Source organism: Schistocerca gregaria, chromosome 11 (genome assembly GCF_023897955.1).
Source record: "Schistocerca gregaria isolate iqSchGreg1 chromosome 11, iqSchGreg1.2, whole genome shotgun sequence".
Classification (NCBI taxonomy): domain Eukaryota; kingdom Metazoa; phylum Arthropoda; class Insecta; order Orthoptera; family Acrididae; genus Schistocerca; species Schistocerca gregaria.
Genome location: NC_064930.1, coordinates 76,634,438 through 76,658,264, shown reverse-complemented (window position 1 = coordinate 76,658,264; position 23,827 = coordinate 76,634,438). Strand labels below are relative to the sequence as shown.

Below are 23,827 nucleotides of genomic sequence, written 5' to 3'. Positions count from 1 at the left end.
TTACTAAATGATCCTGTAACGAAGCGCGCTGCTCTCCGTTGGATCTTCTCTATCTCTTCTACATCTACATCTACATGACTACTCTGCAATTCACATTTAAGTGCTTGGCAGAGGGTTCATCGAACCACAATCATACTATCTCTCTACCATTCCACTCCCGAACAGCGAGCGGGAAAAACGAACACCTAAACCTTTCTGTTCGAGCTCTGATTTCTCTTATTTTATTTTGATGATCATTCCTACCTATGTAGGTTGGGCTCAACAAAATATTTTCGCATTCGGAAGAGAAAGTTGGTGACTGAAATTTCGTAAAAAGGTCTCGCCGCGACGAAAAACGTCTATGGTGTAATGACTTCCATCCCAACTCGTGTATCATATCTGCCACACTCTCTCCCCTATAACGCGATAATACAAAACGAGCTGCCCTTCTTTGCACCCTTTCGATGTCCTCCGTCAGTCACACCTGGTAAGGATCCCACACCGCGCAGCAATATTCTAACAGAGGACGAACGAGTGTAGTGTAAGCTGTCTCTTTAGTGGACTTGTTGCATCTTCTAAGTGTCCTGCCAATGAAACGCAGGATCCCACACTGCTGAGCAGTATTCAAGCATTTGGCGAACAAGCGTACTGTAACCTACTTCCTTTGTCGGATTGCATTTCCTTAGGATTCTTCCAGTGAATCTCAGTCTGGCATCTGCTTTACCGACGATCAACTTTATATGATCATTCCATTTTAAATCACTCCTAATGCGTACTCCCAGATAATTTATGGAATTAACTGCTTCCAGTTGCTGACCTGCTATTTTGTAGCTGAATGATAAGGGACCTATCTTTCTATGTATGGCAAGTTGTCGCAGCAGTGAGTGGGTGCGTGAGCGTGAGGTTGGCTGCTCCTATCCAGTTTGTGAACAGCTCTTCGCGTCGCAGGAAAACCAGTCCGGCAGCCATCCGGCGAGCCTGCCGCAACAGCACGGACTCGCGCAGCAGTTATGAAGCCCGGCCGTACAGCGCGGATATGAAAGCACGCATCCCTCCGGCGGACGGGCCGACAGTACGCAACAGCGTCCACGTACCGGACACGCCGCCCCCTCCACCCCCACACCACCCTCGGCCATCCGTCCCGGCACTCAGACGTTCCGCTCCGGGCAACCCCCGCACTGTGTTTCACAAGGCCGCCGGCAGAGACGGACTTGCGGAACACGGTGTGGCGCCGGTCGAGTCAGCTGCCGACACGGTAGCTGTCTGCCTCTTCGATTCGGCTTAAAAAAAAAAGCTGTTGCCAGAGAGCACCACATAACAGACGTCACTGCACTTGAGGACCTAAGATGACACAGGAAGCCCGTATGTTCGTATGTGTAAAACCATAAAAGACCTTGCATTAAAACGAATATAACGTAAACAAATATCACGTCACGCTCACTGGAGGCAATTTGTTGTTAGGAAGCATTGCATGTTGTTGTTGTTGTTGTTGTTGTTGTTGTTGTTGTTGTCTTCAATCCTGCGAATGGTTTGATGCAGCTCTCCATGCTACTCTATCCTTTGCAAGCTTCTTCATCTCCCAGTACCTACTGCACCCTACATCCTTCTCAATCTGCTTAGTGTATTCATCTCTTGGTCTCACTCTACGATTTTTACCCTCCACGCTGCCATCCAATACCAAATTGGTGATCGCTTGATACCTCAGAACATGTCCTACCAACCGATCCCTTCTTCTAGTCAAGTTGTGCCACAAACTCCTCTTCTCTGCAATTCTATTCAATACTTCCTCATTAGTTATGTGATCTACCCATCTAATCTTCAGCATTCTTCTGTAGCACCACATTTCGAAAGCTTCTATTCTCTTCTTGTCCAAACTATTTATGGTCCATGAATCACTTCCATACATGGCTACACTCCATACAAATACTTTCAGAAATGACTTCCTCACACTTAAATCTATACTCGATGTTAACAAATTTTTCTTCTTCAGAAACGCTTTCCTTGCCATTGCCAGTCTACATTTTATATCCTCTCTACTTCGACCATCATCAGTTATTTTGCTCCCCAAATAGCAAAACTCCTTTACTACTTTAAGTGTCTCATTTCCTAATCTAATTCCCTCAGCATCACCCGACTTAATTCGACTACATTCCGTTATCCTCGTTTTGCTTTTCTACATGCATGTCTACATCTACATGACTACTCTGCAATTCACATTTAAGTGCTTGGCAGAGGGTTCATCGAACCACAATCATACTATCTCTCTACTATTCCACTCCCGAACAGCGAGCGGTAAAAACGAACACCTGAACCTTTCCGTTCGAGCTCTGATTTCTCTTATTTTGTTTTGATGATCATTCCTACCTGTGTAGGTTGGGCTCAACAAAATATTTTCGCATTCGGAAGAGAAAGTTGGTGACTGAAATTTCGTAAAAAGGTCTCGCCGCGACGAAAAACGTCTATGCTGTAATGACTTCCATCCCAACTCGCGTATCATATCTGCCACACTCTCTCCCCTGTTACGTGATAATACAAAACGAGCTGCCCTTCTTTGCACCCTTTCGATGTCCTCCATCAATCCCACCTGGTAAGGATCCCACACCGCGCAGCAATATTCTAACAGAGGACGAACGAGTGTAGTGTAAGCTGTCTCTTTAGTAAACTTGTTGCATCTTCTAAGTGTCCTGCCAATGAAACGCAACCTTTGGCTCGCCTTCCCGACAATATTATCTATGTGGTCTTTCCAACTGAAGTTGTTCGTGATTTTAGCACCCAGGTACTTAGTTGAATTGACAGCCTTGAGAATTGTACTATTTATCGAGTAATAGAATTCCAACGGATTTCTTTTGGTACTCATGTGGATCATCTCACACTTTTCGTTATTTAGCGTCAACTGCCACCTGACACACCATACAGCAATCTTTTCTAAATCGCTTTGCAACTGATACTGGTCTTCGGATGACCTTACTAGACGGTAAATTACAGCATCATCTGCGAACAACCTAAGAGAACTGCTCAGATTGTCACCCAGGTCATTTATATAGATCAGGAACAGCACAGGTCCCAGGACGCTTCCCTGGGGAACACTTGATATCACTTCAGTTTTACTCGATGATTTGCCGTCTATTACTACGAACTGCGACCTTCCTGATAGGAAATCACGAATCCAGTCGCACAACTGAGACGACACCCCATAGCTCCGCAGCTTGATTAGAAGTCGCTTGTGAGGAACGGTGTCTAAAGCTTTCCGGAAATCTAGAAATACGGATTCAACTTGAGATCCCCTGTCGATAGCGGCCATTACTTCGTGCGAATAAAGAGCTAGCTGCGTTGCACAAGAGCGATGTTTTCTGAAGCCATGCTGATTACGTGTCAATAGATCGTTCCCTTCGAGGTGATTCATAATGTCTGAATACAGTATATGCTCCAAAACCCTACTGCAAACCGACGTCAATGATATAGGTCTGTAGTTAAATGGATTACTCCTACTAGCCTTCTTGAACACTGGTGCGACCTGCGCTTTTGTTGACGTTCATCTTATATCCTCCTTTCAAGACACTGTCCCTTCCGTTCAACTGCTCTTCCAAGTCCTTTGCTGTCTCTGACAGAATTACAATGTCATCGGCGAAGCTCAAAGTTCTTATTTCTTCTCCACGGATTTTAATTCCTATCCGAATTATTAAGAATGTAGAAACGTTTGTCATTGGTGCCAACCGTTAGTGTGTATTAGTCGTTTCCTAAGCTTGAAGCGAGTTAGTTTTCTATATTTTTCAGTGAACATGAGTCTATTTAAATGAAACGACACAGTAACTGTTGTAGTTCATAGATTATTTATGAAATAGGGATGCCTTACAAATTTTCGGCATAGGAATATCCCGATATTGTGTTTATTTATGGCAAATGTGATGGTAATGCTACGCCTACAGATAACGAATATCGCGCACGTTATCTAACTTAGGATTCCGAATGCACGGAACATTGGTGGAGTAATTCGAATGTTACGGGAGAAAAGTTCTCTACCTAGCGTTCATAATCAGTAAGAGTGCTCAATACGTCAAAACGATGATGATTCAACGTAACCCGGGTAACAGTACACGACATATCTCTCAACGATGAGGCTTTTCACAATTTAAGGTATGGAGATTTAACACGAATTCACGTGTGCCATCGTATTAATATAAGCGGATTGTCTGACGCATTTATACAGTTTCAGTTAACGTTATTACCACCATTTCTGCAAAATTAAATTCTGTGCAACTTCTGTTAAAAACTTCGCAATTTTCTGGAATTTTAAAAACATAGCCGGCCGTTGTGACCGAGTGGTTCTAGGCGCTGCAGTCTGGATCCGCAGCACCCGCTACGGTCGCAGGTTGGAATCCTGCCTCGGCCACCGATGTGTGTGATGTCCTTAGGTTAGGTTTAAGTAGTTGTACGTTCTAGGGGACTGATGACCTCAGATCTTAAGTCCCATAGTGCTCAGATCCATTTTTTAAAAAAATGCAAATTGGTCCAAGTAGTCAATAAATTAAAATAATCTACGAAATTACGTCTTTGTTTCTATGGATGTTCTGGGAAACGTCTGCAGATATTCGTCTGGGGCATGTTTTATTAGATTCACCAGTCCAATGACAACAGCTTTAACCACGTACAGTTTTGCGATGGTTTTATATTAGCGAAGTTGCTAAATTTCAGGCAATACCTTTTATTAGCCCTAACACAGTAACTATACATTTGGGGACGTGTGTTTCTATGAACTTTTTTCTTTGCTTTTACTTGAACTTTTTTCTTTGCTTTTACTTGAACTTTTTTCTTTGCTTTTACTTGAACTTTTTTCTTTGCTTTTACTTGAACTTTTTTCTTCGCTTTTACTTGAACTTTTTTCTTCGCTTTTACTTGAACTTTTTTCTTCGCTTTTACTTGAACTTTTTTCTTCGCTTTTACTTGAACTTTTTTCTTTGCTTTTACTTGAACTTTTTTCTTTGCTTTTACTTGAACTTTTTTCTTTGCTTTTACTTGAACTTTTTTCTTTGCTTTTACTTGAACTTTTTTCTTTGCTTTTACTTGAACTTTTTTCTTTGCTTTTACTTGAACTTTTTTCTTTGCTTTTACTTGAACTTTTTTCTTTGCTTTTACTTGAACTTTTTTCTTTGCTTTTACTTGAACTTTTTTCTTTGCTTTTACTTGAACTTTTTTCTTTGCTTTTACTTGAACTTTTTTCTTTGCTTTTACTTGAACTTTTTTCTTTGCTTTTACTTGAACTTTTTTCTTTGCTTTTACTTGAACTTTTTTCTTTGCTTTTACTTGAACTTTTTTCTTTGCTTTTACTTGAACTTTTTTCTTTGCTTTTACTTCAACTTTTTTCTTTGCTTTTACTTGAACTTTTTTTCTTTGCTTTTACTTGAACTTTTTTTTTCTTTGCTCTTGGTTGAACTTTTTTTTCTTTGCTCTTGGTTGACCTTTTTTTTTCTTTGCTCTTGGTTGACCTTTTTTTTTCTTTGCTCTTGGTTGACCTTTTTTTTTCTTTGCTCTTGGTTGACTTTTTTTTTCTTTGCTCTTGGTTGACCTTTTTTTTCTTTGCTCTTGGTTGACCTTTTTTTTCTTTGCTCTTGGTTGACCTTTTTTTTCTTTGCTCTTGGTTGACCTTTTTTTTCTTTGCTCTTGGTTGACTTTTTTTTTCTTTGCTCTTGGTTGACCTTTTTTTTTCTTTGCTCTTGGTTGACCTTTTTTTTTCTTTGCTCTTGGTTGACCTTTTTTTTCTTTGCTCTTGGTTGACCTTTTTTTTTCTTTGCTCTTGGTTGACCTTTTTTTTTTCTTTGCTCTTGGTTGACCTTTTTTTTTCTTTGCTCTTGGTTGACCTTTTTTTTTCTTTGCTCTTGGTTGACCTTTTTTTTTCTTTGCTCTTGGTTGACCTTTTTTTTTCTTTGCTCTTGGTTGACCTTTTTTTTTCTTTGCTCTTGGTTGACCTTTTTTTTTCTTTGCTCTTGGTTGACCTTTTTTTTTCTTTGCTCTTGGTTGACCTTTTTTTTTTCTTTGCTCTTGGTTGACCTTTTTTTTTCTTTGCTCTTGGTTGACCTTTTTTTCTTTGCTCTTGGTTGACCTTTTTTTTCTTTGCTCTTGGTTGACCTTTTTTTTTCCTTTGCTCTTGGTTGACCTTTTTTTTTCTTTGCTCTTGGTTGACCTTTTTTTTTCTTTGCTCTTGGTTGACCTTTTTTTTCTTTGCTCTTGGTTGACCTTTTTTTTTTCTTTGCTCTTAGTTGAACTTTTTTCCTTTGCTCTTAGTTGAACTTTTTTCCTTTGCTCTTAGTTGAACTTTTTTCCTTTGCTCTTAGTTGAACTTTTTTCCTTTGCTCTTAGTTGAACTTTTTTTCTTTGCTCTTAGTTGAACTTTTTTCCTTTGCTCTTAGTTGAACTTTTTTTCTTTGCTCTTAGTTGAACTTTTTTTCTTTGGTTTTAACACATTGATATATTTGCTTATCTTCATGAATCACCCCGTATAATTCCCGTTACACGTCGGTGGCCGGCAGGCAGTAAGAATGTTTACAGTGGGAAGCTTGTAGCCGTGTTGTGGCCCATCTGAGGGCCGTTACGGGACCAAGGCCGGCCGAGAGAACGACCCGCCCAGGTATGCGGCCAAGATAGGACGGGCTGGGGTAGGGACAGCTCCATCCGGGACACGGCCGCTACATTACTGCGGGCCCGCCACACACACACACACACACACACACACACAAACACGAGCCCCTCTTTCTTGCAAACGAAACATTGATTGAGAATTAAAGTCGCTTAAAACGAATTCCTAAATCGTTTAGCATCATTGGCACACTGTGCTGTTGAATCTTTGAGGATAGTTTCAATCAGCGTATAGGAAGGATTGTAGAATTCTAGACGATTCGAGTCCGATGCAGTATCCCAGTCCTAAGACGATAAGGCATAAATATAACTTTCTTGTCGTCTGTAAACCATACTGCGAGGAAGAATACAAAACGCGACACCGTACACGATTTTTGTTTTAAATTGTACCACGTTGAGTAAAATAATTATAATAACAAATCGAAATTTCGCGCCGTTATGCTGTAAGTTGGTGAGCGTGCTACAAACAGCGAGCAGAATGGCCTGTAGGTGGCAGCATAGTGCAGATGCACACATACCGTCGCAGTATCGGTATAAAGATGGTCGCCCCCACTTGTGGCTTGCACCAGGGAAGAACAACGTTCTGTTATTCGGTTTTTGGGTGGTGAAGGTGTGAAAGCTATTGAAATTCATCGACGAATGAAGGTTCAGTACGGTGATGGATGTTTGTCACAGCAGCAAGTTTACGAATGGAGTAGGAAGTTCGCAAATGGCGTGACTTCAGTGGAAGATGTTCCTCGTCCAGGTCAGGCACAACGAGTTGTGACTCCACAGAACACAGCAGCAGTTGAAGCCATAGCGAAGGAAAACCGCCGAGTGACACTGAATGAGATTGCAGCATGTTTACAGGTTAGTCATGGGTCAGCACACCACACTGTGCACGGTGTGCTCCAGTTTCACAAAGTGTCTGCAAGATGGGTGCCACGGCAGCTGACTCCTGAAATGAGAGAACGACGTGTTGGTGCTTGTGAAGAACGAGAAGGTGATGGCTTCCTTGGAAGAATCGTGAAACCTGGGTTCACTTCCACCAACCAGAAACGAAGAGAGCGAGCAAGGAATGCCGCCATACCTCATCACCAAAACCGAAGAAGTTTCGAACAGAACCATCAGCAGGGAAAGTTATGCTGACTCTCTTTCGGGAAGAAAAAGGCGTCATTTTTTATCATTACGTGCCTAGAGCGACCGCTGTCACCAGTGCATCGTACACAGATCTCCTAAAAAATCATCTGCGGCCTGCAATCAAATCAAAGCGACGTGGACTGCTGTCAGCAGGTGTCCTTTTCCAACATGACAATGCGAGGCCCCAGACTGCTCGTACAGTATCACAGAACTGCATTTTGAGTGTCTTCCTCATCCAACATACTCACCAGACCTTGGCCCAAGTGATTTCCATCTGTCTGGACCGCTCAAAGACGCAATGGAGGAAAGAAGTTCCGTTTTGATGAGGAGGTACGCCACGCGGTGCACGGGTGGTTTCGCGGACTACCAAAAGAGTTTCTATCTAAAGTAATTTATGCACTTTGTAACCGCTGGACAATGCTGCACAATAAATAATATTAAAAAAACATATTTAAGGTTTTCATTTGACTCATCCTCCTATATAACAAGGGACATGTGACAACCATCTTGTTTTTAAATGCTCTGATACCGTCGTCAAGGCGGATTGCGAGAGGTTCGACAGCGCAGGGGAGTGCAGCATTTTCCAGTTCACAGTTAGTTTTCACAGGATATCTGTAAACTCTCGTTCAATAACATATATAGCCTGCATGTTTATTAGAGTATCGTGTAAAAGTTTCAGAAAATCTGAAATTTTAGAAAGACGTTAAACATTCGTTAGTAAAATCTCAGATGTGCTTGACCGATTTATTCGAAACTTTATACGTAATTAACTATTTTAATATCCACTAAATGGCGAGTTCGGGAAAAAAACTTTCGTTTTTGTTTCCTTGTTGCCAACCTGCGCACAAACACTCCCATTTTCTGTGCACATTTCATGTCGCAGATAGCAAAGGTTTAAAAACATATAATCGAATAAGTAACGCTGCAGATATTACAGTCTGTATGATACAGTCAGTATATACTACTCTTTCGTACGGAGGGTGTTTTTCCTAATACATCTATCATTGTTTCCTTGTATACACTTGTAAAGCTACTTGTTTGTATGTACCACTCCTTTTCTTCCTATTTAAGGGTATTATCGAAGCACCTGCTGGAATTCGCTAATTTACTTCCCAGTTTCTCATTTAATATTTTGTCTTCATATATTATGTCATGTGAATACATCTCCATTCTTCCAAGAGGGGCATTTTGTGACCTTAAAACAGTCGGTATAGTACCCTGATATTATCCTATACATTTTGCAGCATTGACCCATATGCTGCGTCTTTATGGGTGTTAACGTGATATAAAGCAGTAGGAATTGCCGTATTTGTTATGGTATCTTTCGTGTAAACCTCGAAAGTGCATGTGCTGTGTTCTATGATATTTAGACTCGGGCAATTTGGGGTTTCGTTCGTGCTCCAGTGTAAATGTAATCTCCTGTTGTAGACGGCCACTTCGTCCTCGGCATAGCATTTTATTACAGACATTAAGTAACGTGCAGTCACTTTCGCTCAGTTCAGCGATTTTTAGTAACTTTTTAATTATTGTGTGATCGCCTGTGCACCATGTCGGCGTTACTGCGACGGTTGAAAGACGGGACAGTAGTACCTGTGGTGCGTGCAGCCTAGGACAAAAGCTGGGGACATGAGCCCTGGTGGTGGACCGATGGAGGTGTGCGTAGGAGGAAGGCGGGGCTGCACAGGACTCAGCGGGAGTGGAAGTGTGACGACACACCTTGCACGGCTTCAGGGGCTTAGGAAGGCTTGTGACGCACTAGCCTCGTGTGTGTGTGTGTGTGTGTGTGTGTGTGTGTGTGTGTGTGTGTGTGTGTGTGTGTGTGTGTGTGTGTCTCTCTCTCTCTGTGTGTGTGTGTGTGTGTGTGTGTGTGTGTGTGTGTGTGTGTGTGTGTGTGTGTCTCTCTGTGTGTGTGTGTGTGTGTGTGTGTCTCTCTGTGTGTGTGTGTGTGTGTGTGTGTGTGTCTCTCTCTCTCTGTGTGTGTGTGTGTGTGTGTGTGTGTGTGTGTGTGTGTGTGTGTGTGTGTGTCTCTGTGTGTGTGTGTGTGTGTCTTTGTGTGTGTGTGTGTGTCTTTGTGTGTGTGTGTGTGTCTCTGTGTGTGTGTGTGTCTCTGTGTGTCTCTGTGTGTGTGTGTGTGTGTGTGTGTCTCTGTGTGTGTGTGTGTGTGTGTGTGTCTCTGTGTGTGTGTGTGTGTGTGTGTGTCTCTGTGTGTGTGTGTGTGTGTGTGTGTGTCTCTGTGTGTGTGTGTGTGTGTGTGTGTGTCTCTGTGTGTGTGTGTGTGTGTGTGTCTGTGTGTGTGTGTGTGTGTCTGTGTGTGTGTGTGTGTCTCTGTGTGTGTGTGTGTGTGTGTGTGTGTGTGTGTGTGTGTGTGTGTGTGTCTCTCTCTCTCTCTCTCTCTCTCTCTCTCTCTCTCTCTGTGTGTGTGTGTGTGTGTGTGTGTGTGTGTGTGTGTGTGTGTGTGTGTGTCGGCTGTCTCCTCCAGGAAGTGTGTCAAGTGCCGCTCCGACATCGACAAAGGACACAGGCCGCTCGTTCACTCTGAGGTTATGCACGGCAGCTGACGGCCCAGCACAGAAATGGGCGGGGGGGGGGGGGGGGGGGGGGAGGGAGCGGAGTGTCTTCCAGTTGTACAAATACGTGTGGCGAAACCGGTAACTTTCTGACGTGGCCGCTTGGCATTTTCTACAGATTTCGTTTCCCACTTTTAAAGTTGCCGCCGACAACCAAACGGGAATCGGTGTTAACGTTGTACCTCTGCGAGGAACTTTTCAGAAAGTTCACGGTAAGATAACCTTAAATGAAACAACAAGTTTACAGTCACCACTCAATGTCTATTTATCATTTATGTTTCTGCACTTATTCTCCCACCTTTTGCGTATCTCTGGTGGATATCCCTTTCCACATTGTTATTTATAGAATTTCGCTCACAACATATATATTCTAGAAAACGAGATTCGAGAAACATACATATTGTTCCCCACGTCGGGAGCAAAAATTGGAATAAAGATTATCATAGAGTAAAAATAAAAGTGGATGAATGTGTTACAAAGATGTTGCGATGAGTGCATGGAACCAAGATCTGTTGCTTGCAAGTCTGCTCGATGAATCATTGCGCGTGTTGTTCCTACACCCAATGAAAACTGTAGTGCGAGCTAAGTATTCAAACAAGAATTACAACATTTGAACAGTATAACGATTTGCATATATCTAAAAAGTTATGAGAGATGAAAATGACGAAGAAAATTATGTCCTGTACTATTTGGGACAAGACTGCCCATTCCACACACAAAGGAAACTATAGGTGTAAAAGTTGCAGATTTCAGTGTTGTAGAAAATTTGTTTAAAAATACTTTTCAACTCTGTTAATTTAAAGTAGACTTTAGAGTCAACATTATTTTTGTTTACCTGCTAGCCTTTTCATAGAAATTGGCTAACATAGAACACGTGTGTTTCTGTTGCAGGTCAGTACACAAGAGACTACACACACCCGCTTGCTGCACGCCCAGCTGTGGGTAAGACTGGCAAAAACTCAAAATGTTTCTTAACCTTCGCACAGTTGCGATCTGTGTTTTTTTTTCTTACGGCCATTGTGTGGACATGCCTTAAAGATACGTCAGTGAGCGATGGTCGAAATTTGCCTCACCTGGATACTTGGGACATTGGCCGCGTGTTCCGTAATGTCTGTTGAAGAGTTCCTTGAAAAATTAAGGTGGTACTTGTATTGTATGGCTGCGTTTATTGAAAACTGATGACTTTTTTTTGGGTTCATAAACATTTTATTTCTATCTCATTACTCTTATGCTGTAATTTCATGTACTGACACATTCCACGACTTTGCTCCTCAATTTGGTCGTATGGAACTCGACCTGTAAATAAAATAAAATAATTTCAATCGGAGTACAACTGTGGTCTGTATGTCGACTGCAGCTTTGGCCATATGCAAAAGACCTAATGTCAAAATTGTGGCCGTGGAGATTGTAGTAGTGTATTCGGTGGTGAATATGGTTCAGCCATGTTCATGTATCGAGAAGCAGACATTGCGACGTAGGGCTACGTCTTGAAACGTGAGAGGCGTGGTTGTACGTTGAGCAGCGATGCTGTTGCTCTAAATTTGGTGGTCAGTTTCCGTCTGCCATCCGGGAGTGGTCTGAATGTGGCCTCGGCCTTATAAGTCGCATCAGACGGGGGACAACCCATCTTCCGCGCTCCCCTACCCTCCAAACAAACTCAGGCCCCCACTGTTCCTGTGGGAACAGACAGCTGTTGGCATTCAGTCGCACGCAGCTCGTGCCGGAACCGTCGTTGTGACAAATAACTTCCCTTCTCCTCGCAATTGTAGTCAGTCTGGATTCCGTAGAAATGTTGGAACACGTGAGGCAATACTGACCCTACGACTTATTTTAGAAGCTAGATTAAGGAAAAGCAAACCTACGTTTCTAGCGTTTGTAGACTTAGAGAAAGCTTTTGACAATGTTCGCTGGAATACTCTCTTTCAAATTCTGTAGGTGGCAGGGGTAAAATACAGGGAGCGATTTGCTATTTACAATTTGTACAGAAACCAGATGACAGTTATAAGTGTCGAGGGACATCAAAGGGAAGCAGTGGTTGGGAAGGGAGCGAGACAGGGTTGTAGCCTCTCCCCGATGTTATTCAATCTGTATATTGAGGAAGCAGTGAAGGAAACAAAAGAAAAGTTTGGAGAAGGTATTAAAATCCATGGAGAAGAAATAAAAACTTTGAGGTACGCCGATGACATTGTAATTCTGTCAGACAGCAAAGGACTTGGAAGAGCAGTTGAAGGGAGTGGACAGCGTCTTGAAAGGAGAGTATAAGATGAACATCAACAAAAGCAAAACGAGGATAATGGAATGTAGTCGAATTAAGTCGGGTGATGCTGAGGGAATTAGATTAGGAAATGAGATACTTAGAGTAGTAAAGGAGTTTTGCTATTTGGGGAGTAACATATCTGATGATGGTCGAAGTAGAGAGGATATAAAATGCAGACTGGCAATGGGAAGGAAAGCGTTTCTTTAGAAGAGAAATTTAACATCGTGTATTGATTTAAGTGATAGGAAGTCATTTCTGAAAGTATTTGTATGGAGTGTAGCCATGTATGGAAGTGAAACATGGACGATATAGGGTGGACAAAAACAGAACAGAAGCTTTTTAAATTTGGTACTACAGAAGAATGCTGAAGATTTGATGGGTAGATTATATAACTAATGAGGTGTTGAATAAAATTGGGGAGGAGAGGAGTTTGTGGCACAACGTGACGAGAAGAAGGGATCGGTTGGTAGGACATGTTCTGAGGTATCAAGCGATCACCAATTTGGTATTGGATGGCAGCGTGGAGGGTAAAAATCGTAGAGGGAGACCAAGAGATGAATACACCAAGCAGATTCAGAAGGATGTAGGCTGCAGTACATGCTGGGAGATGAAGAAGCTTGCACAGGATAGAGTAGCATGCAGAGCTGCATCAAACCAGTCTCAGGACTGAATACAACAACAACAACAACAACAACAACATCTACAGCTACCAGCCATCAGAGTCCCTGCACTGCCTATTCGAGTGTGGAGCGGTAGAGAATTACTGCCTTAACGTTCCTCTACGAGCTGTCTTGTTTTTCGCTCTGTTCAAATATCTTCCAAAAAAGAGAAATACAGCCTGTTCTCTCCCACAAGAGTTGTTTTTGACTCAATTTACGCTTCAGAAAGTCCTCCATGTTTTTGGGACTTTAGCTTTTGTGTTCGTATCGCAATGTAATTAAATACCCTGTGTAGCAGTCGCCCTGTCTTCAGAAGTCATATCTCGGTTTCTCTATAATGTGACACATGAGCTTGCCTGGTAGCATAATTAATCATTTCACGTTAATCCATTCAGAGTTCGATTGACAGTATGACGTTATTGATCGCTTGTTAATATGCTTATAAAGCAGTACAGATGTTCAATTGAGTCCCCGCGCATGGCCACCGGAAGCCCTGCGAGATTAGGGTACCCCGTGGACGTATTACGCAACTGCCTTATCGCACACAATAATCCTGTCCCTCTTGCAGGATTACGTGAATACAAACGGGGCTTCAGTACTCAGCAGGCAGAATAATTGGTCGCCGTCCAAAGCGCGCTACAACGGGTGGACTGCAAAACGTAATTTACGCGTTGTTACGGCGGGGCCGAATAGCTTGTGATGAATCCTGCACCCACACCACGTCAGAGTGGCAAGGATTCGTTCTAGAATTCGTATTCCTCGACGATGTAAACGCGCTCCTTCGTCAGGGATCCATTCGACAGCTACGTGAACTGTGGCATCGCTGGAAAATCTCTTCGGCCCTCCCCCTTCCCAGATGTTACTTATGCTTGCCAGACGGGGGAAATCGTATGGCGGAAGATCTGGACTTCCCGAGTGCACCTCCAACATACCGCCACAATTCCGCAGGTACTTTGTGTGCTGGTGTTACTTCCCACCCTCCCCTCCCACCCACCCCACCCTCCCCTCCCCTCCCCTCCCACCCACCCCACCCTCCCCTCCCACCCACCCCACCCTCCCATCCCACCCACCCCACCCTCCCCTCCCACCCACCCCACCCTCCCCTCCCCTCCCCTCCCCTCCCTATGCACATCGGGTGACGCCTTTGGGCTAAGGATGACACGGCGGCCGGTCGGTACCGTGGGGCCTCCATGGCCTGTTCGGAGTAGTTCAGTTTATTATTTTTCCCGCTATTATTTTCTCCAGTTGTCTTTTTTTCTCCCCACTTGTCTTTTTTTCTCCCCACTTGTCTTTTTTTCTCCCCACTTGTCTTTTTTTCTCCCCACTTGTCTTTTTTTTCTCCCCACTTGTCCTTTTTTTCTCCCCACTTGTCTTTTTTTTTCTCCCCACTTGTCTTTTTTTTTCTCCCCACTTGTCTTTTTTTTTCTCCCCACTTGTCTTTTTTTTCTCCCCACTAGTCTTTTTTTTCTCCCCACTAGTCTTTTTTTTCTCCCCACTAGTCTTTTTTTTCTCCCCACTAGTCTTTTTTTTTCTCCCCACTAGTCTTTTTTTTCTCCCCACTAGTCTTTTTTTTCTCCCCACTAGTCTTTTTTTCTCCCCACTAGTCTTTTTTTTCTCCCCACTAGTCTTTTTTTCTCCCCACTAGTCTGTTTTTCTCGTTCTCCCCACTAGTCTGTTTTTCTCGTTCTCCCCACTAGTCTGTTTTTCTCGTTCTCCCCACTAGTCTGTTTTTCTCGTTCTCCCCACTAGTCTGTTTTTCTCGTTCTCCCCACTAGTCTTTTTTTCTCGTTCTCCCCACTAGTCTTTTTTTCTCGTTCTCCCCACTAGTCTTTTTTTCTCGTTCTCCCCACTAGTCTTTTTTTCTCGTTCTCCCCACTAGTCTTTTTTTCTCGTTCTCCCCACTAGTCTTTTTTTCTCGTTCTCCCCACTAGTCTTTTTTTCTCGTTCTCCCCACTAGTCTTTTTTTCTCGTTCTCCCCACTAGTCTGTTTTTCTCGTTCTCCCCACTAGTCTGTTTTTCTCGTTCTCCCCACTAGTCTGTTTTTCTCGTTCTCCCCACTAGTCTGTTTTTCTCGTTCTCCCCACTAGTCTGTTTTTCTCGTTCTCCCCACTAGTCTGTTTTTCTCGTTCTCCCCACTAGTCTGTTTTTCTCGTTCTCCCCACTAGTCTGTTTTTCTCGTTCTCCCCACTAGTCTGTTTTTCTCGTTCTCCCCACTAGTCTGTTTTTCTCGTTCTCCCCACTAGTCTGTTTTTCTCGTTCTCCCCACTAGTCTGTTTTTCTCGTTCTCCCCACTAGTCTGTTTTTCTCGTTCTCCCCACTAGTCTGTTTTTCTCGTTCTCCCCACTAGTCTGTTTTTCTCGTTCTCCCCACTAGTCTGTTTTTCTCGTTCTCCCCACTAGTCTTTTTTTCTCGTTCTCCCCACTAGTCTGTTTTTCTCGTTCTCCCCACTAGTCTGTTTTTCTCGTTCTCCCCACTAGTCTGTTTTTCTCGTTCTCCCCACTAGTCTGTTTTTCTCGTTCTCCCCACTAGTCTGTTTTTCTCGTTCTCCCCACTAGTCTGTTTTTCTCGTTCTCCCCACTAGTCTGTTTTTCTCGTTCTCCCCACTAGTCTGTTTTTCTCGTTCTCCCCACTAGTCTGTTTTTCTCGTTCTCCCCACTAGTCTGTTTTTCTCGTTCTCCCCACTAGTCTGTTTTTCTCGTTCTCCCCACTAGTCTGTTTTTCTCGTTCTCCCCACTAGTCTGTTTTTCTCGTTCTCCCCACTAGTCTGTTTTTCTCGTTCTCCCCACTAGTCTTTTTTTCTCGTTCTCCCCACTAGTCTGTTTTTCTCGTTCTCCCCACTAGTCTGTTTTTCTCGTTCTCCCCACTAGTCTGTTTTTCTCGTTCTCCCCACTAGTCTGTTTTTCTCGTTCTCCCCACTAGTCTGTTTTTCTCGTTCTCCCCACTAGTCTGTTTTTCTCGTTCTCCCCACTAGTCTGTTTTTCTCGTTCTCCCCACTAGTCTGTTTTTCTCGTTCTCCCCACTAGTCTGTTTTTCTCGTTCTCCCCACTAGTCTGTTTTTCTCGTTCTCCCCACTAGTCTGTTTTTCTCGTTCTCCCCACTAGTCTTTTTTTCTCGTTCTCCCCACTAGTCTGTTTTTCTCGTTCTCCCCACTAGTCTGTTTTTCTCGTTCTCCCCACTAGTCTGTTTTTCTCGTTCTCCCCACTAGTCTGTTTTTCTCGTTCTCCCCACTAGTCTGTTTTTCTCGTTCTCCCCACTAGTCTGTTTTTCTCGTTCTCCCCACTAGTCTGTTTTTCTCGTTCTCCCCACTAGTCTGTTTTTCTCGTTCTCCCCACTAGTCTGTTTTTCTCGTTCTCCCCACTAGTCTGTTTTTCTCGTTCTCCCCACTAGTCTTTTTTTCTCGTTCTCCCCACTAGTCTGTTTTTCTCGTTCTCCCCACTAGTCTGTTTTTCTCGTTCTCCCCACTAGTCTGTTTTTCTCGTTCTCCCCACTAGTCTGTTTTTCTCGTTCTCCCCACTAGTCTGTTTTTCTCGTTCTCCCCACTAGTCTTTTTTTCTCGTTCTCCCCACTAGTCTGTTTTTCTCGTTCTCCCCACTAGTCTGTTTTTCTCGTTCTCCCCACTAGTCTGTTTTTCTCGTTCTCCCCACTAGTCTGTTTTTCTCGTTCTCCCCACTAGTCTGTTTTTCTCGTTCTCCCCACTAGTCTGTTTTTCTCGTTCTCCCCACTAGTCTGTTTTTCTCGTTCTCCCCACTAGTCTGTTTTTCTCGTTCTCCCCACTAGTCTGTTTTTCTCGTTCTCCCCACTAGTCTGTTTTTCTCGTTCTCCCCACTAGTCTGTTTTTCTCGTTCTCCCCACTAGTCTGTTTTTCTCGTTCTCCCCACTAGTCTGTTTTTCTCGTTCTCCCCACTAGTCTGTTTTTCTCGTTCTCCCCACTAGTCTTTTTTTCTCGTTCTCCCCACTAGTCTTTTTTTCTCGTTCTCCCCACTAGTCTTTTTTTCTCGTTCTCCCCACTAGTCTTTTTTTCTCGTTCTCCCCACTAGTCTTTTTTTCTCGTTCTCCCCACTAGTCTTTTTTTCTCGTTCTCCCCACTAGTCTGTTTTTCTCGTTCTCCCCACTAGTCTGTTTTTCTCGTTGTCCCCACTAGTCTGTTTTTCTCGTTGTCCCCACTAGTCTTTTTTTCTCGTTCTCCCCACTAGTCTTTTTTTCTCGTTCTCCCCACTAGTCTTTTTTTCTCGTTCTCCCCACTAGTCTTTTTTTCTCGTTCTCCCCACTAGTCTTTTTTTCTCGTTCTCCCCACTAGTCTTTTTTTCTCGTTCTCCCCACTAGTCTTTTTTTCTCGTTCTCCCCACTAGTCTTTTTTTCTCGTTGTCCCCACTAGTCTGTTTTTCTCGTTCTCCCCACTAGTCTGTTTTTCTCGTTCTCCCCACTAGTCTGTTTTTCTCGTTCTCCCCACTAGTCTGTTTTTCTCGTTCTCCCCACTAGTCTGTTTTTCTCGTTCTCCCCACTAGTCTTTTTTTCTCGTTCTCCCCACTAGTCTTTTTTTCTCGTTCTCCCCACTAGTCTTTTTTTCTCGTTCTCCCCACTAGTCTTTTTTTCTCGTTCTCCCCACTAGTCTTTTTTTCTCGTTCTCCCCACTAGTCTTTTTTTCTCGTTCTCCCCACTAGTCTTTTTTTCTCGTTCTCCCCACTAGTCTTTTTTTCTCGTTCTCCCCACTAGTCTTTTTTTCTCGTTGTCCCCACTAGTCTGTTTTTCTCGTTCTCCCCACTAGTCTGTTTTTCTCGTTCTCCCCACTAGTCTTTTTTTCTCGTTCTCCCCACTAGTCTTTTTTTCTCGTTCTCCCCACTAGTCTTTTTTTCTCGTTCTCCCCACTAGTCTTTTTTTCTCGTTCTCCCCACTAGTCTTTTTTTCTCGTTCTCCCCACTAGTCTTTTTTTCTCGTTCTCCCCACTAGTCTTTTTTCTCGTTCTCCCCACTAGTCTTTTTTTCTCGTTCTCCCCACTAGTCTTTTTTTCTCGTTCTCCCCACTAGTCTTTTTTTCTCGTTCTCCCCACTAGTCTTTTTTTCTCGTTCTCCCCACTAGTCTTTTTTTCTCGTTCTCCCCACTAGTCTGTTTTTCTCGTTCTCCCCACTAGTCTTGTTTTCTCGTTCTCCCCACTATCTTTTTTTCTCCCCACTATCTTTTTTTCTCGTTCTCCCCACTAGTCTTTTTTTCTCGTTCTCCCCACTAGTCTTTTTTTCTCGTTCTCCCCACTAGTCTTTTTTTCTCGTTCTCCCCACTAGTCTTTTTTTCTCGTTCTCCCCACTAGTCTTTTTTTCTCGTTCTCCCCACTAGTCTTTTTTTCTCGTTCTCCCCACTAGTCTTTTTTTCTCGTTCTCCCCACTAGTCTTTTTTTCTCGTTCTCCCCACTAGTCTTTTTTTCTCGTTCTCCCCACTAGTCTTTTTTTCTCGTTCTCCCCACTAGTCTGTTTTTCTCGTTCTCCCCACTAGTCTGTTTTTCTCGTTCTCCCCACTAGTCTGTTTTTCTCGTTCTCCCCACTAGTCTTTTTTTCTCGTTCTCCCCACTAGTCTTTTTTTCTCGTTCTCCCCACTAGTCTTTTTTTCTCGTTCTCCCCACTAGCCTTTTTTTCTCGTTCTCCCCAGTAGTCTTTTTTTCTCGTTCTCCCCCTAGTCTTTTTTTCTCGTTCTCCCCACTAGTCTTTTTTTCTCGTTCTCCCCACTAGTCTTTTTTTCTCGTTCTCCCCACTAGTCTTTTTTTCTCGTTCTCCCCACTAGTCTTTTTTTCTCGTTCTCCCCACTAGTCTTTTTTTCTCGTTCTCCCCACTAGTCTTTTTTTCTCGTTCTCCCCACTAGTCTTTTTTTCTCGTTCTCCCCACTAGTCTTTTTTTCTCGTTCTCCCCACTAGTCTTTTTTTCTCGTTCTCCCCACTAGTCTTTTTTTCTCGTTCTCCCCACTAGTCTTTTTTTCTCGTCCTCCCCACTAGTCTTTTTTTCTCGTCCTCCCCACTAGTCTTTTTTTCTCGTTCTCCCCACTAGTCTTTTTTTCTCGTTCTCCCCACTAGTCTTTTTTTCTCGTTCTCCCCACTAGTCTGTTTTTCTCGTTCTCCCCACTAGTCTGTTTTTCTCGTTCTCCCCACTAGTCTGTTTTTCTCGTTCTCCCCACTAGTCTGTTTTTCTCGTTCTCCCCACTAGTCTGTTTTTCTCGTTCTCCCCACTAGTCTGTTTTTCTCGTTCTCCCCACTAGTCTGTTTTTCTCGTTCTCCCCACTAGTCTGTTTTTCTCGTTCTCCCCACTAGTCTGTTTTTCTCGTTCTCCCCACTAGTCTTTTTTTCTCGTTCTCCCCACTAGTCTTTTTTTCTCGTTCTCCCCACTAGTCTTTTTTTCTCGTTCTCCCCACTAGTCTTTTTTTCTCGTTCTCCCCACTAGTCTTTTTTTCTCGTTCTCCCCACTAGTCTTTTTTTCTCCCCACTAGTCTGTTTTTCTCCCCACTAGTCTGTTTTTCTCGTTCTCCCCACTAGTCTGTTTTTCTCGTTCTCCCCACTAGTCTGTTTTTCTCGTTCTCCCCACTAGTCTGTTTTACTCGTTCTCCCCACTAGTCTTTTTTTCTCGTTCTCCCCACTAGTCTTTTTTTCTCGTTCTCCCCACTAGTCTTTTTTTCTCGTTCTCCCCACTAGTCTTTTTTTCTCGTTCTCCCCACTAGTCTTTTTTTCTCGTTCTCCCCACTAGTCTTTTTTTCTCGTTCTCCCCACTAGTCTTTTTTTCTCGTTCTCCCCACTAGTCTTTTTTTCTCGTTCTCCCCACTAGTCTTTTTTTCTCGTTCTCCCCACTAGTCTGTTTTTCTCGTTCTCCCCACTAGTCTTTTCTTCTCGTTCTCCCCACTAGTCTTTTCTTCTCGTTCTCCCCACTAGTCTTTTCTTCTCGTTCTCCCCACTAGTCTTTTCTTCTCGTTCTCCCCACTAGTCTTTTCTTCTCGTTCTCCCCACTAGTCTTTTTTTCTCGTTCTCCCCACTAGTCTTTTTTTCTCGTTCTCCCCACTAGTCTGTTTTTCTCGTTCTCCCCACTAGTCTGTTTTTCTCGTTCTCCCCACTAGTCTGTTTTTCTCGTTCTCCCCACTAGTCTGTTTTTCTCGTTCTCCCCACTAGTCTGTTTTTCTCGTTCTCCCCACTAGTCTGTTTTTCTCGTTCTCCCCACTAGTCTGTTTTTCTCGTTCTCCCCACTAGTCTGTTTTTCTCGTTCTCCCCACTAGTCTTTTTTTCTCGTTCTCCCCACTAGTCTTTTTTTCTCGTTCTCCCCACTAGTCTTTTTTTCTCGTTCTCCCCACTAGTCTTTTTTTCTCGTTCTCCCCACTAGTCTTTTTTTCTCGTTCTCCCCACTAGTCTTTTTTTCTCGTTCTCCCCACTAGTCTTTTTTTCTCGTTCTCCCCACTAGTCTTTTTTTCTCGTTCTCCCCACTAGTCTTTTTTTCTCGTTCTCCCCACTAGTCTTTTTTTCTCGTTCTCCCCACTAGTTTTTTTTTCTCGTTCTCCCCACTAGTCTGTTTTTCTCGTTGTCCCCACTAGTCTGTTTTTCTCGTTGTCCCCACTAGTCTGTTTTTCTCGTTGTCCCCACTAGTCTGTTTTTCTCGTTCTCCCCACTAGTCTTTTTTTCTCGTTCTCCCCACTAGTCTTTTTTTCTCGTTCTCCCCACTAGTCTTTTTTTCTCGTTCTCCCCACTAGTCTTTTTTTCTCGTTCTCCCCACTAGTCTTTTTTTCTCGTTCTCCCCACTAGTCTTTTTTTCTCGTTCTCCCCACTAGTCTTTTTTTCTCGTTCTCCCCACTAGTCTTTTTTTCTCGTTCTCCCCACTAGTCTTTTTTTCTCGTTCTCCCCACTAGTCTTTTTTTCTCGTTCTCCCCACTAGTCTTTTTTTCTCGTTCTCCCCACTAGTCTTTTTTTCTCGTTCTCCCCACTAGTCTTTTTTTCTCGTTCTCCCCACTAGTCTGTTTTTCTCGTTCTCCCCACTAGTCTGTTTTTCTCGTTCTCCCCACTAGTCTTTTTTTCTCGTTCTCCCCACTAGTCTTTTTTTCTCGTTCTCCCCACTAGTCTTTTTTTCTCGTTCTCCCCACTAGTCTGTTTTTCTCGTTCTCCCCACTAGTCTGTTTTTCTCGTTCTCCCCACTAGTCTGTTTTTCTCGTTCTCCCCACTAGTCTGTTTTTCTCGTTCTCCCCACTAGTCTGTTTTTCTCGTTCTCCCCACTAGTCTTTTTTTCTCGTTCTCCCCACTAGTCTTTTTTTCTCGTTCTCCCCACTAGTCTTTTTTTCTCGTTCTCCCCACTATCTTTTTTTCTCCCCACTATCTTTTTTTGTCCCCACTATCTTTTTTTCTCCCCACTAGTCTTTTTTTCTCGTTCTCCCCACTAGTCTTTTTTTCTCGTTCTCCCCACTAGTCTTTTTTTTTCTCGTTCTCCCCACTAGTCTTTTTTTTTCTCGTTCTCCCCACTAGTCTTTTTTTTTCTCGTTCTCCCCACTAGTCTTTTTTTCTCGTTCTCCCCACTAGTCTTTTTTTCTCGTTCTCCCCACTAGTCTTTTTTTCTCGTTCTCCCCACTAGTCTTTTTTTCTCGTTCTCCCCACTAGTCTTTTTTTCTCGTTCTCCCCACTAGTCTTTTTTTCTCGTTCTCCCCACTAGTCTGTTTTTCTCGTTCTCCCCACTAGTCTGTTTTTCTCGTTCTCCCCACTAGTCTGTTTTTCTCGTTCTCCCCACTAGTCTGTTTTTCTCGTTCTCCCCACTAGTCTTTTTTTCTCTTTCTCCCCATTAGTCTTTTTTTCTCGTTCTCCCCACTATCTTTTTTTCTCCCCACTTGTCTTTTTTTCTCGTTCTCCCCACTTGTCTTTTTTTCTCGTTTTCCCCACTAGTCTTTTTTTCTCGTTTTCCCCACTAGTCTTTTTTTCTCGTTTTCCCCACTAGTCTTTTTTTCTCGTTTTCCCCACTAGTCTTTTTTTCTCGTTTTCCCCACTAGTCTTTTTTTCTCGTTTTCCCCACTAGTCTTTTTTTCTCCTTTTCCCCACTAGTCTTTTTTTCTCCTTTTCCCCACTAGTCTTTTTTTCTCGTTTTCCCCACTAGTCTTTTTTTCTCGTTTTCCCCACTAGTCTTTTTTTCTCGTTTTCCCCACTAGTCTTTTTTTCTCGTTTTCCCCACTAGTCTTTTTTTCTCGTTTTCCCCACTAGTCTTTTTTTCTCGTTTTCCCCACTAGTCTTTTTTTCTCGTTCTCCCCCACTTGTCCTTTTTTTTCCTCCATTCGCCTTTTTCTTTTTTTCTCCAGTTCACAGCGTGATCATCCCCCCCCCCCCCCCTTTGGTGACATGCTGTGCTACGTACTAAGTGTACTAGGAAACGGTGCAGTGGCGATCTGTTACTTTCGGCTGCAGTGCTGCCAGCTACCAGCCAGTGCTGGAAGTGCACAGAGAGGCGCAGCGGCGATAACACCTGTCCGAGCGGTTTATCGATAGTATCGCGATAAAGGCTGCACGCCCCACGCCGCGTGCGATCCGCTACCGCGGCCGTGCCAGTACGCCGTCGGCTGAGGGACGGGCAGCACGTTAGCGCCCGCGTCGCCGCGCCACGTTCTGTCACAGCTGCAGCCGCCAGCCGCCGCCATGATCGACGTGGACCACACGCTCAGGTGAGTCTCGCCGCGGCGACGGGCCGCGCTGCTCGGACATCACTGAGGGCCGCGCCACATCCAAGCCAACACAACCTAACGTCCAACAGCGGACCACAACTTCGTCTGTCGTGACAAAAAAAAATATAAACCCCTACAGCCGTACTTGCGATTTTATTTTATTTTGACGCTACCAGTTTCAGCTCTTCATTGTGTCATCTTCAGGCTGTTTTCGTGAGGTACAGTTTCATACGATCCCCATGCATAACCGACAGTTGCGAGCATTACTGGATTTGCAGATAATCTGAAACTTACATGTCAGCACTCCGATACTTCTAGGTGCTGGAAATTTACAAGCATTTACTTTCGAATGACGGACTTTTTCTCAACGAGCAGGTGGAGTTGCCGGAATAAGTTATTTCAATGGTACAAAGCCGCTGCTTGACGAGATATAACACTCTTATATACCAACTACTGCTTGCAGATTGAGATACCTTTTCTTTCTACTTTATACGGCTCATACACGTAAATTAAATTTTTTTTTTGTTTTTATATCGTATCTATTATACCAAGCAGTAATGTCATATAATGGATTACTTACGTCTTTTTTATGCACTTATTCTGGAATTTTTGTACTACAGCCAGTCATTCGTTAGTTGTATTTTATATCATGCACTATCCCGCTATTGTAATTACTTCATGTACACCGTTCTGGTGTTCGTTTATTTCCCTCCCTGCAGTTACGAGAGATGTTTGCAAAATAGCTTGTTTTACCAATTACCCACCGGATGGGCGGTATTATCTTGAAGTTTTGTGTTGACTGTAACAGAGGACACGTGGCAGCTCCCAGTGGCTTGCACCTCTGTTCCATTTTATTTTAATGCTGACTCTGATGCTGTCAGGTATGACTGCAGCCTTCCTTTTGTTGGTACGTTTTGCTGTAACATTTAGTTTTAATTTTGTCCGAACAAGGTGTCCCTTGTGACACC

General features: G+C 43.5%; 1 protein-coding gene across 4 annotated transcripts in view; it reads left to right on the top strand.

The window, feature by feature from the left end:
- LOC126295342 (uncharacterized) overlaps positions 1–23,827 on the top strand; it is a 673,108-nt gene that overhangs the window by 67,205 nt on the left and 582,076 nt on the right. For 2 of the 4 annotated variants that reach the window (XM_049987812.1, XM_049987809.1), the window contains exon 1: positions 22,816–22,859. The exons of the other annotated variants lie outside the window; for them this stretch is intronic. In XM_049987812.1, coding sequence (XP_049843769.1) covers positions 22,834–22,859 — 26 coding nt within the window. In that variant the 5' untranslated portion in view covers positions 22,816–22,833. Of the gene's footprint in view, positions 1–22,815; positions 22,860–23,827 lie in introns of those variants that run through there. 4 annotated transcript variants of the gene reach the window in all.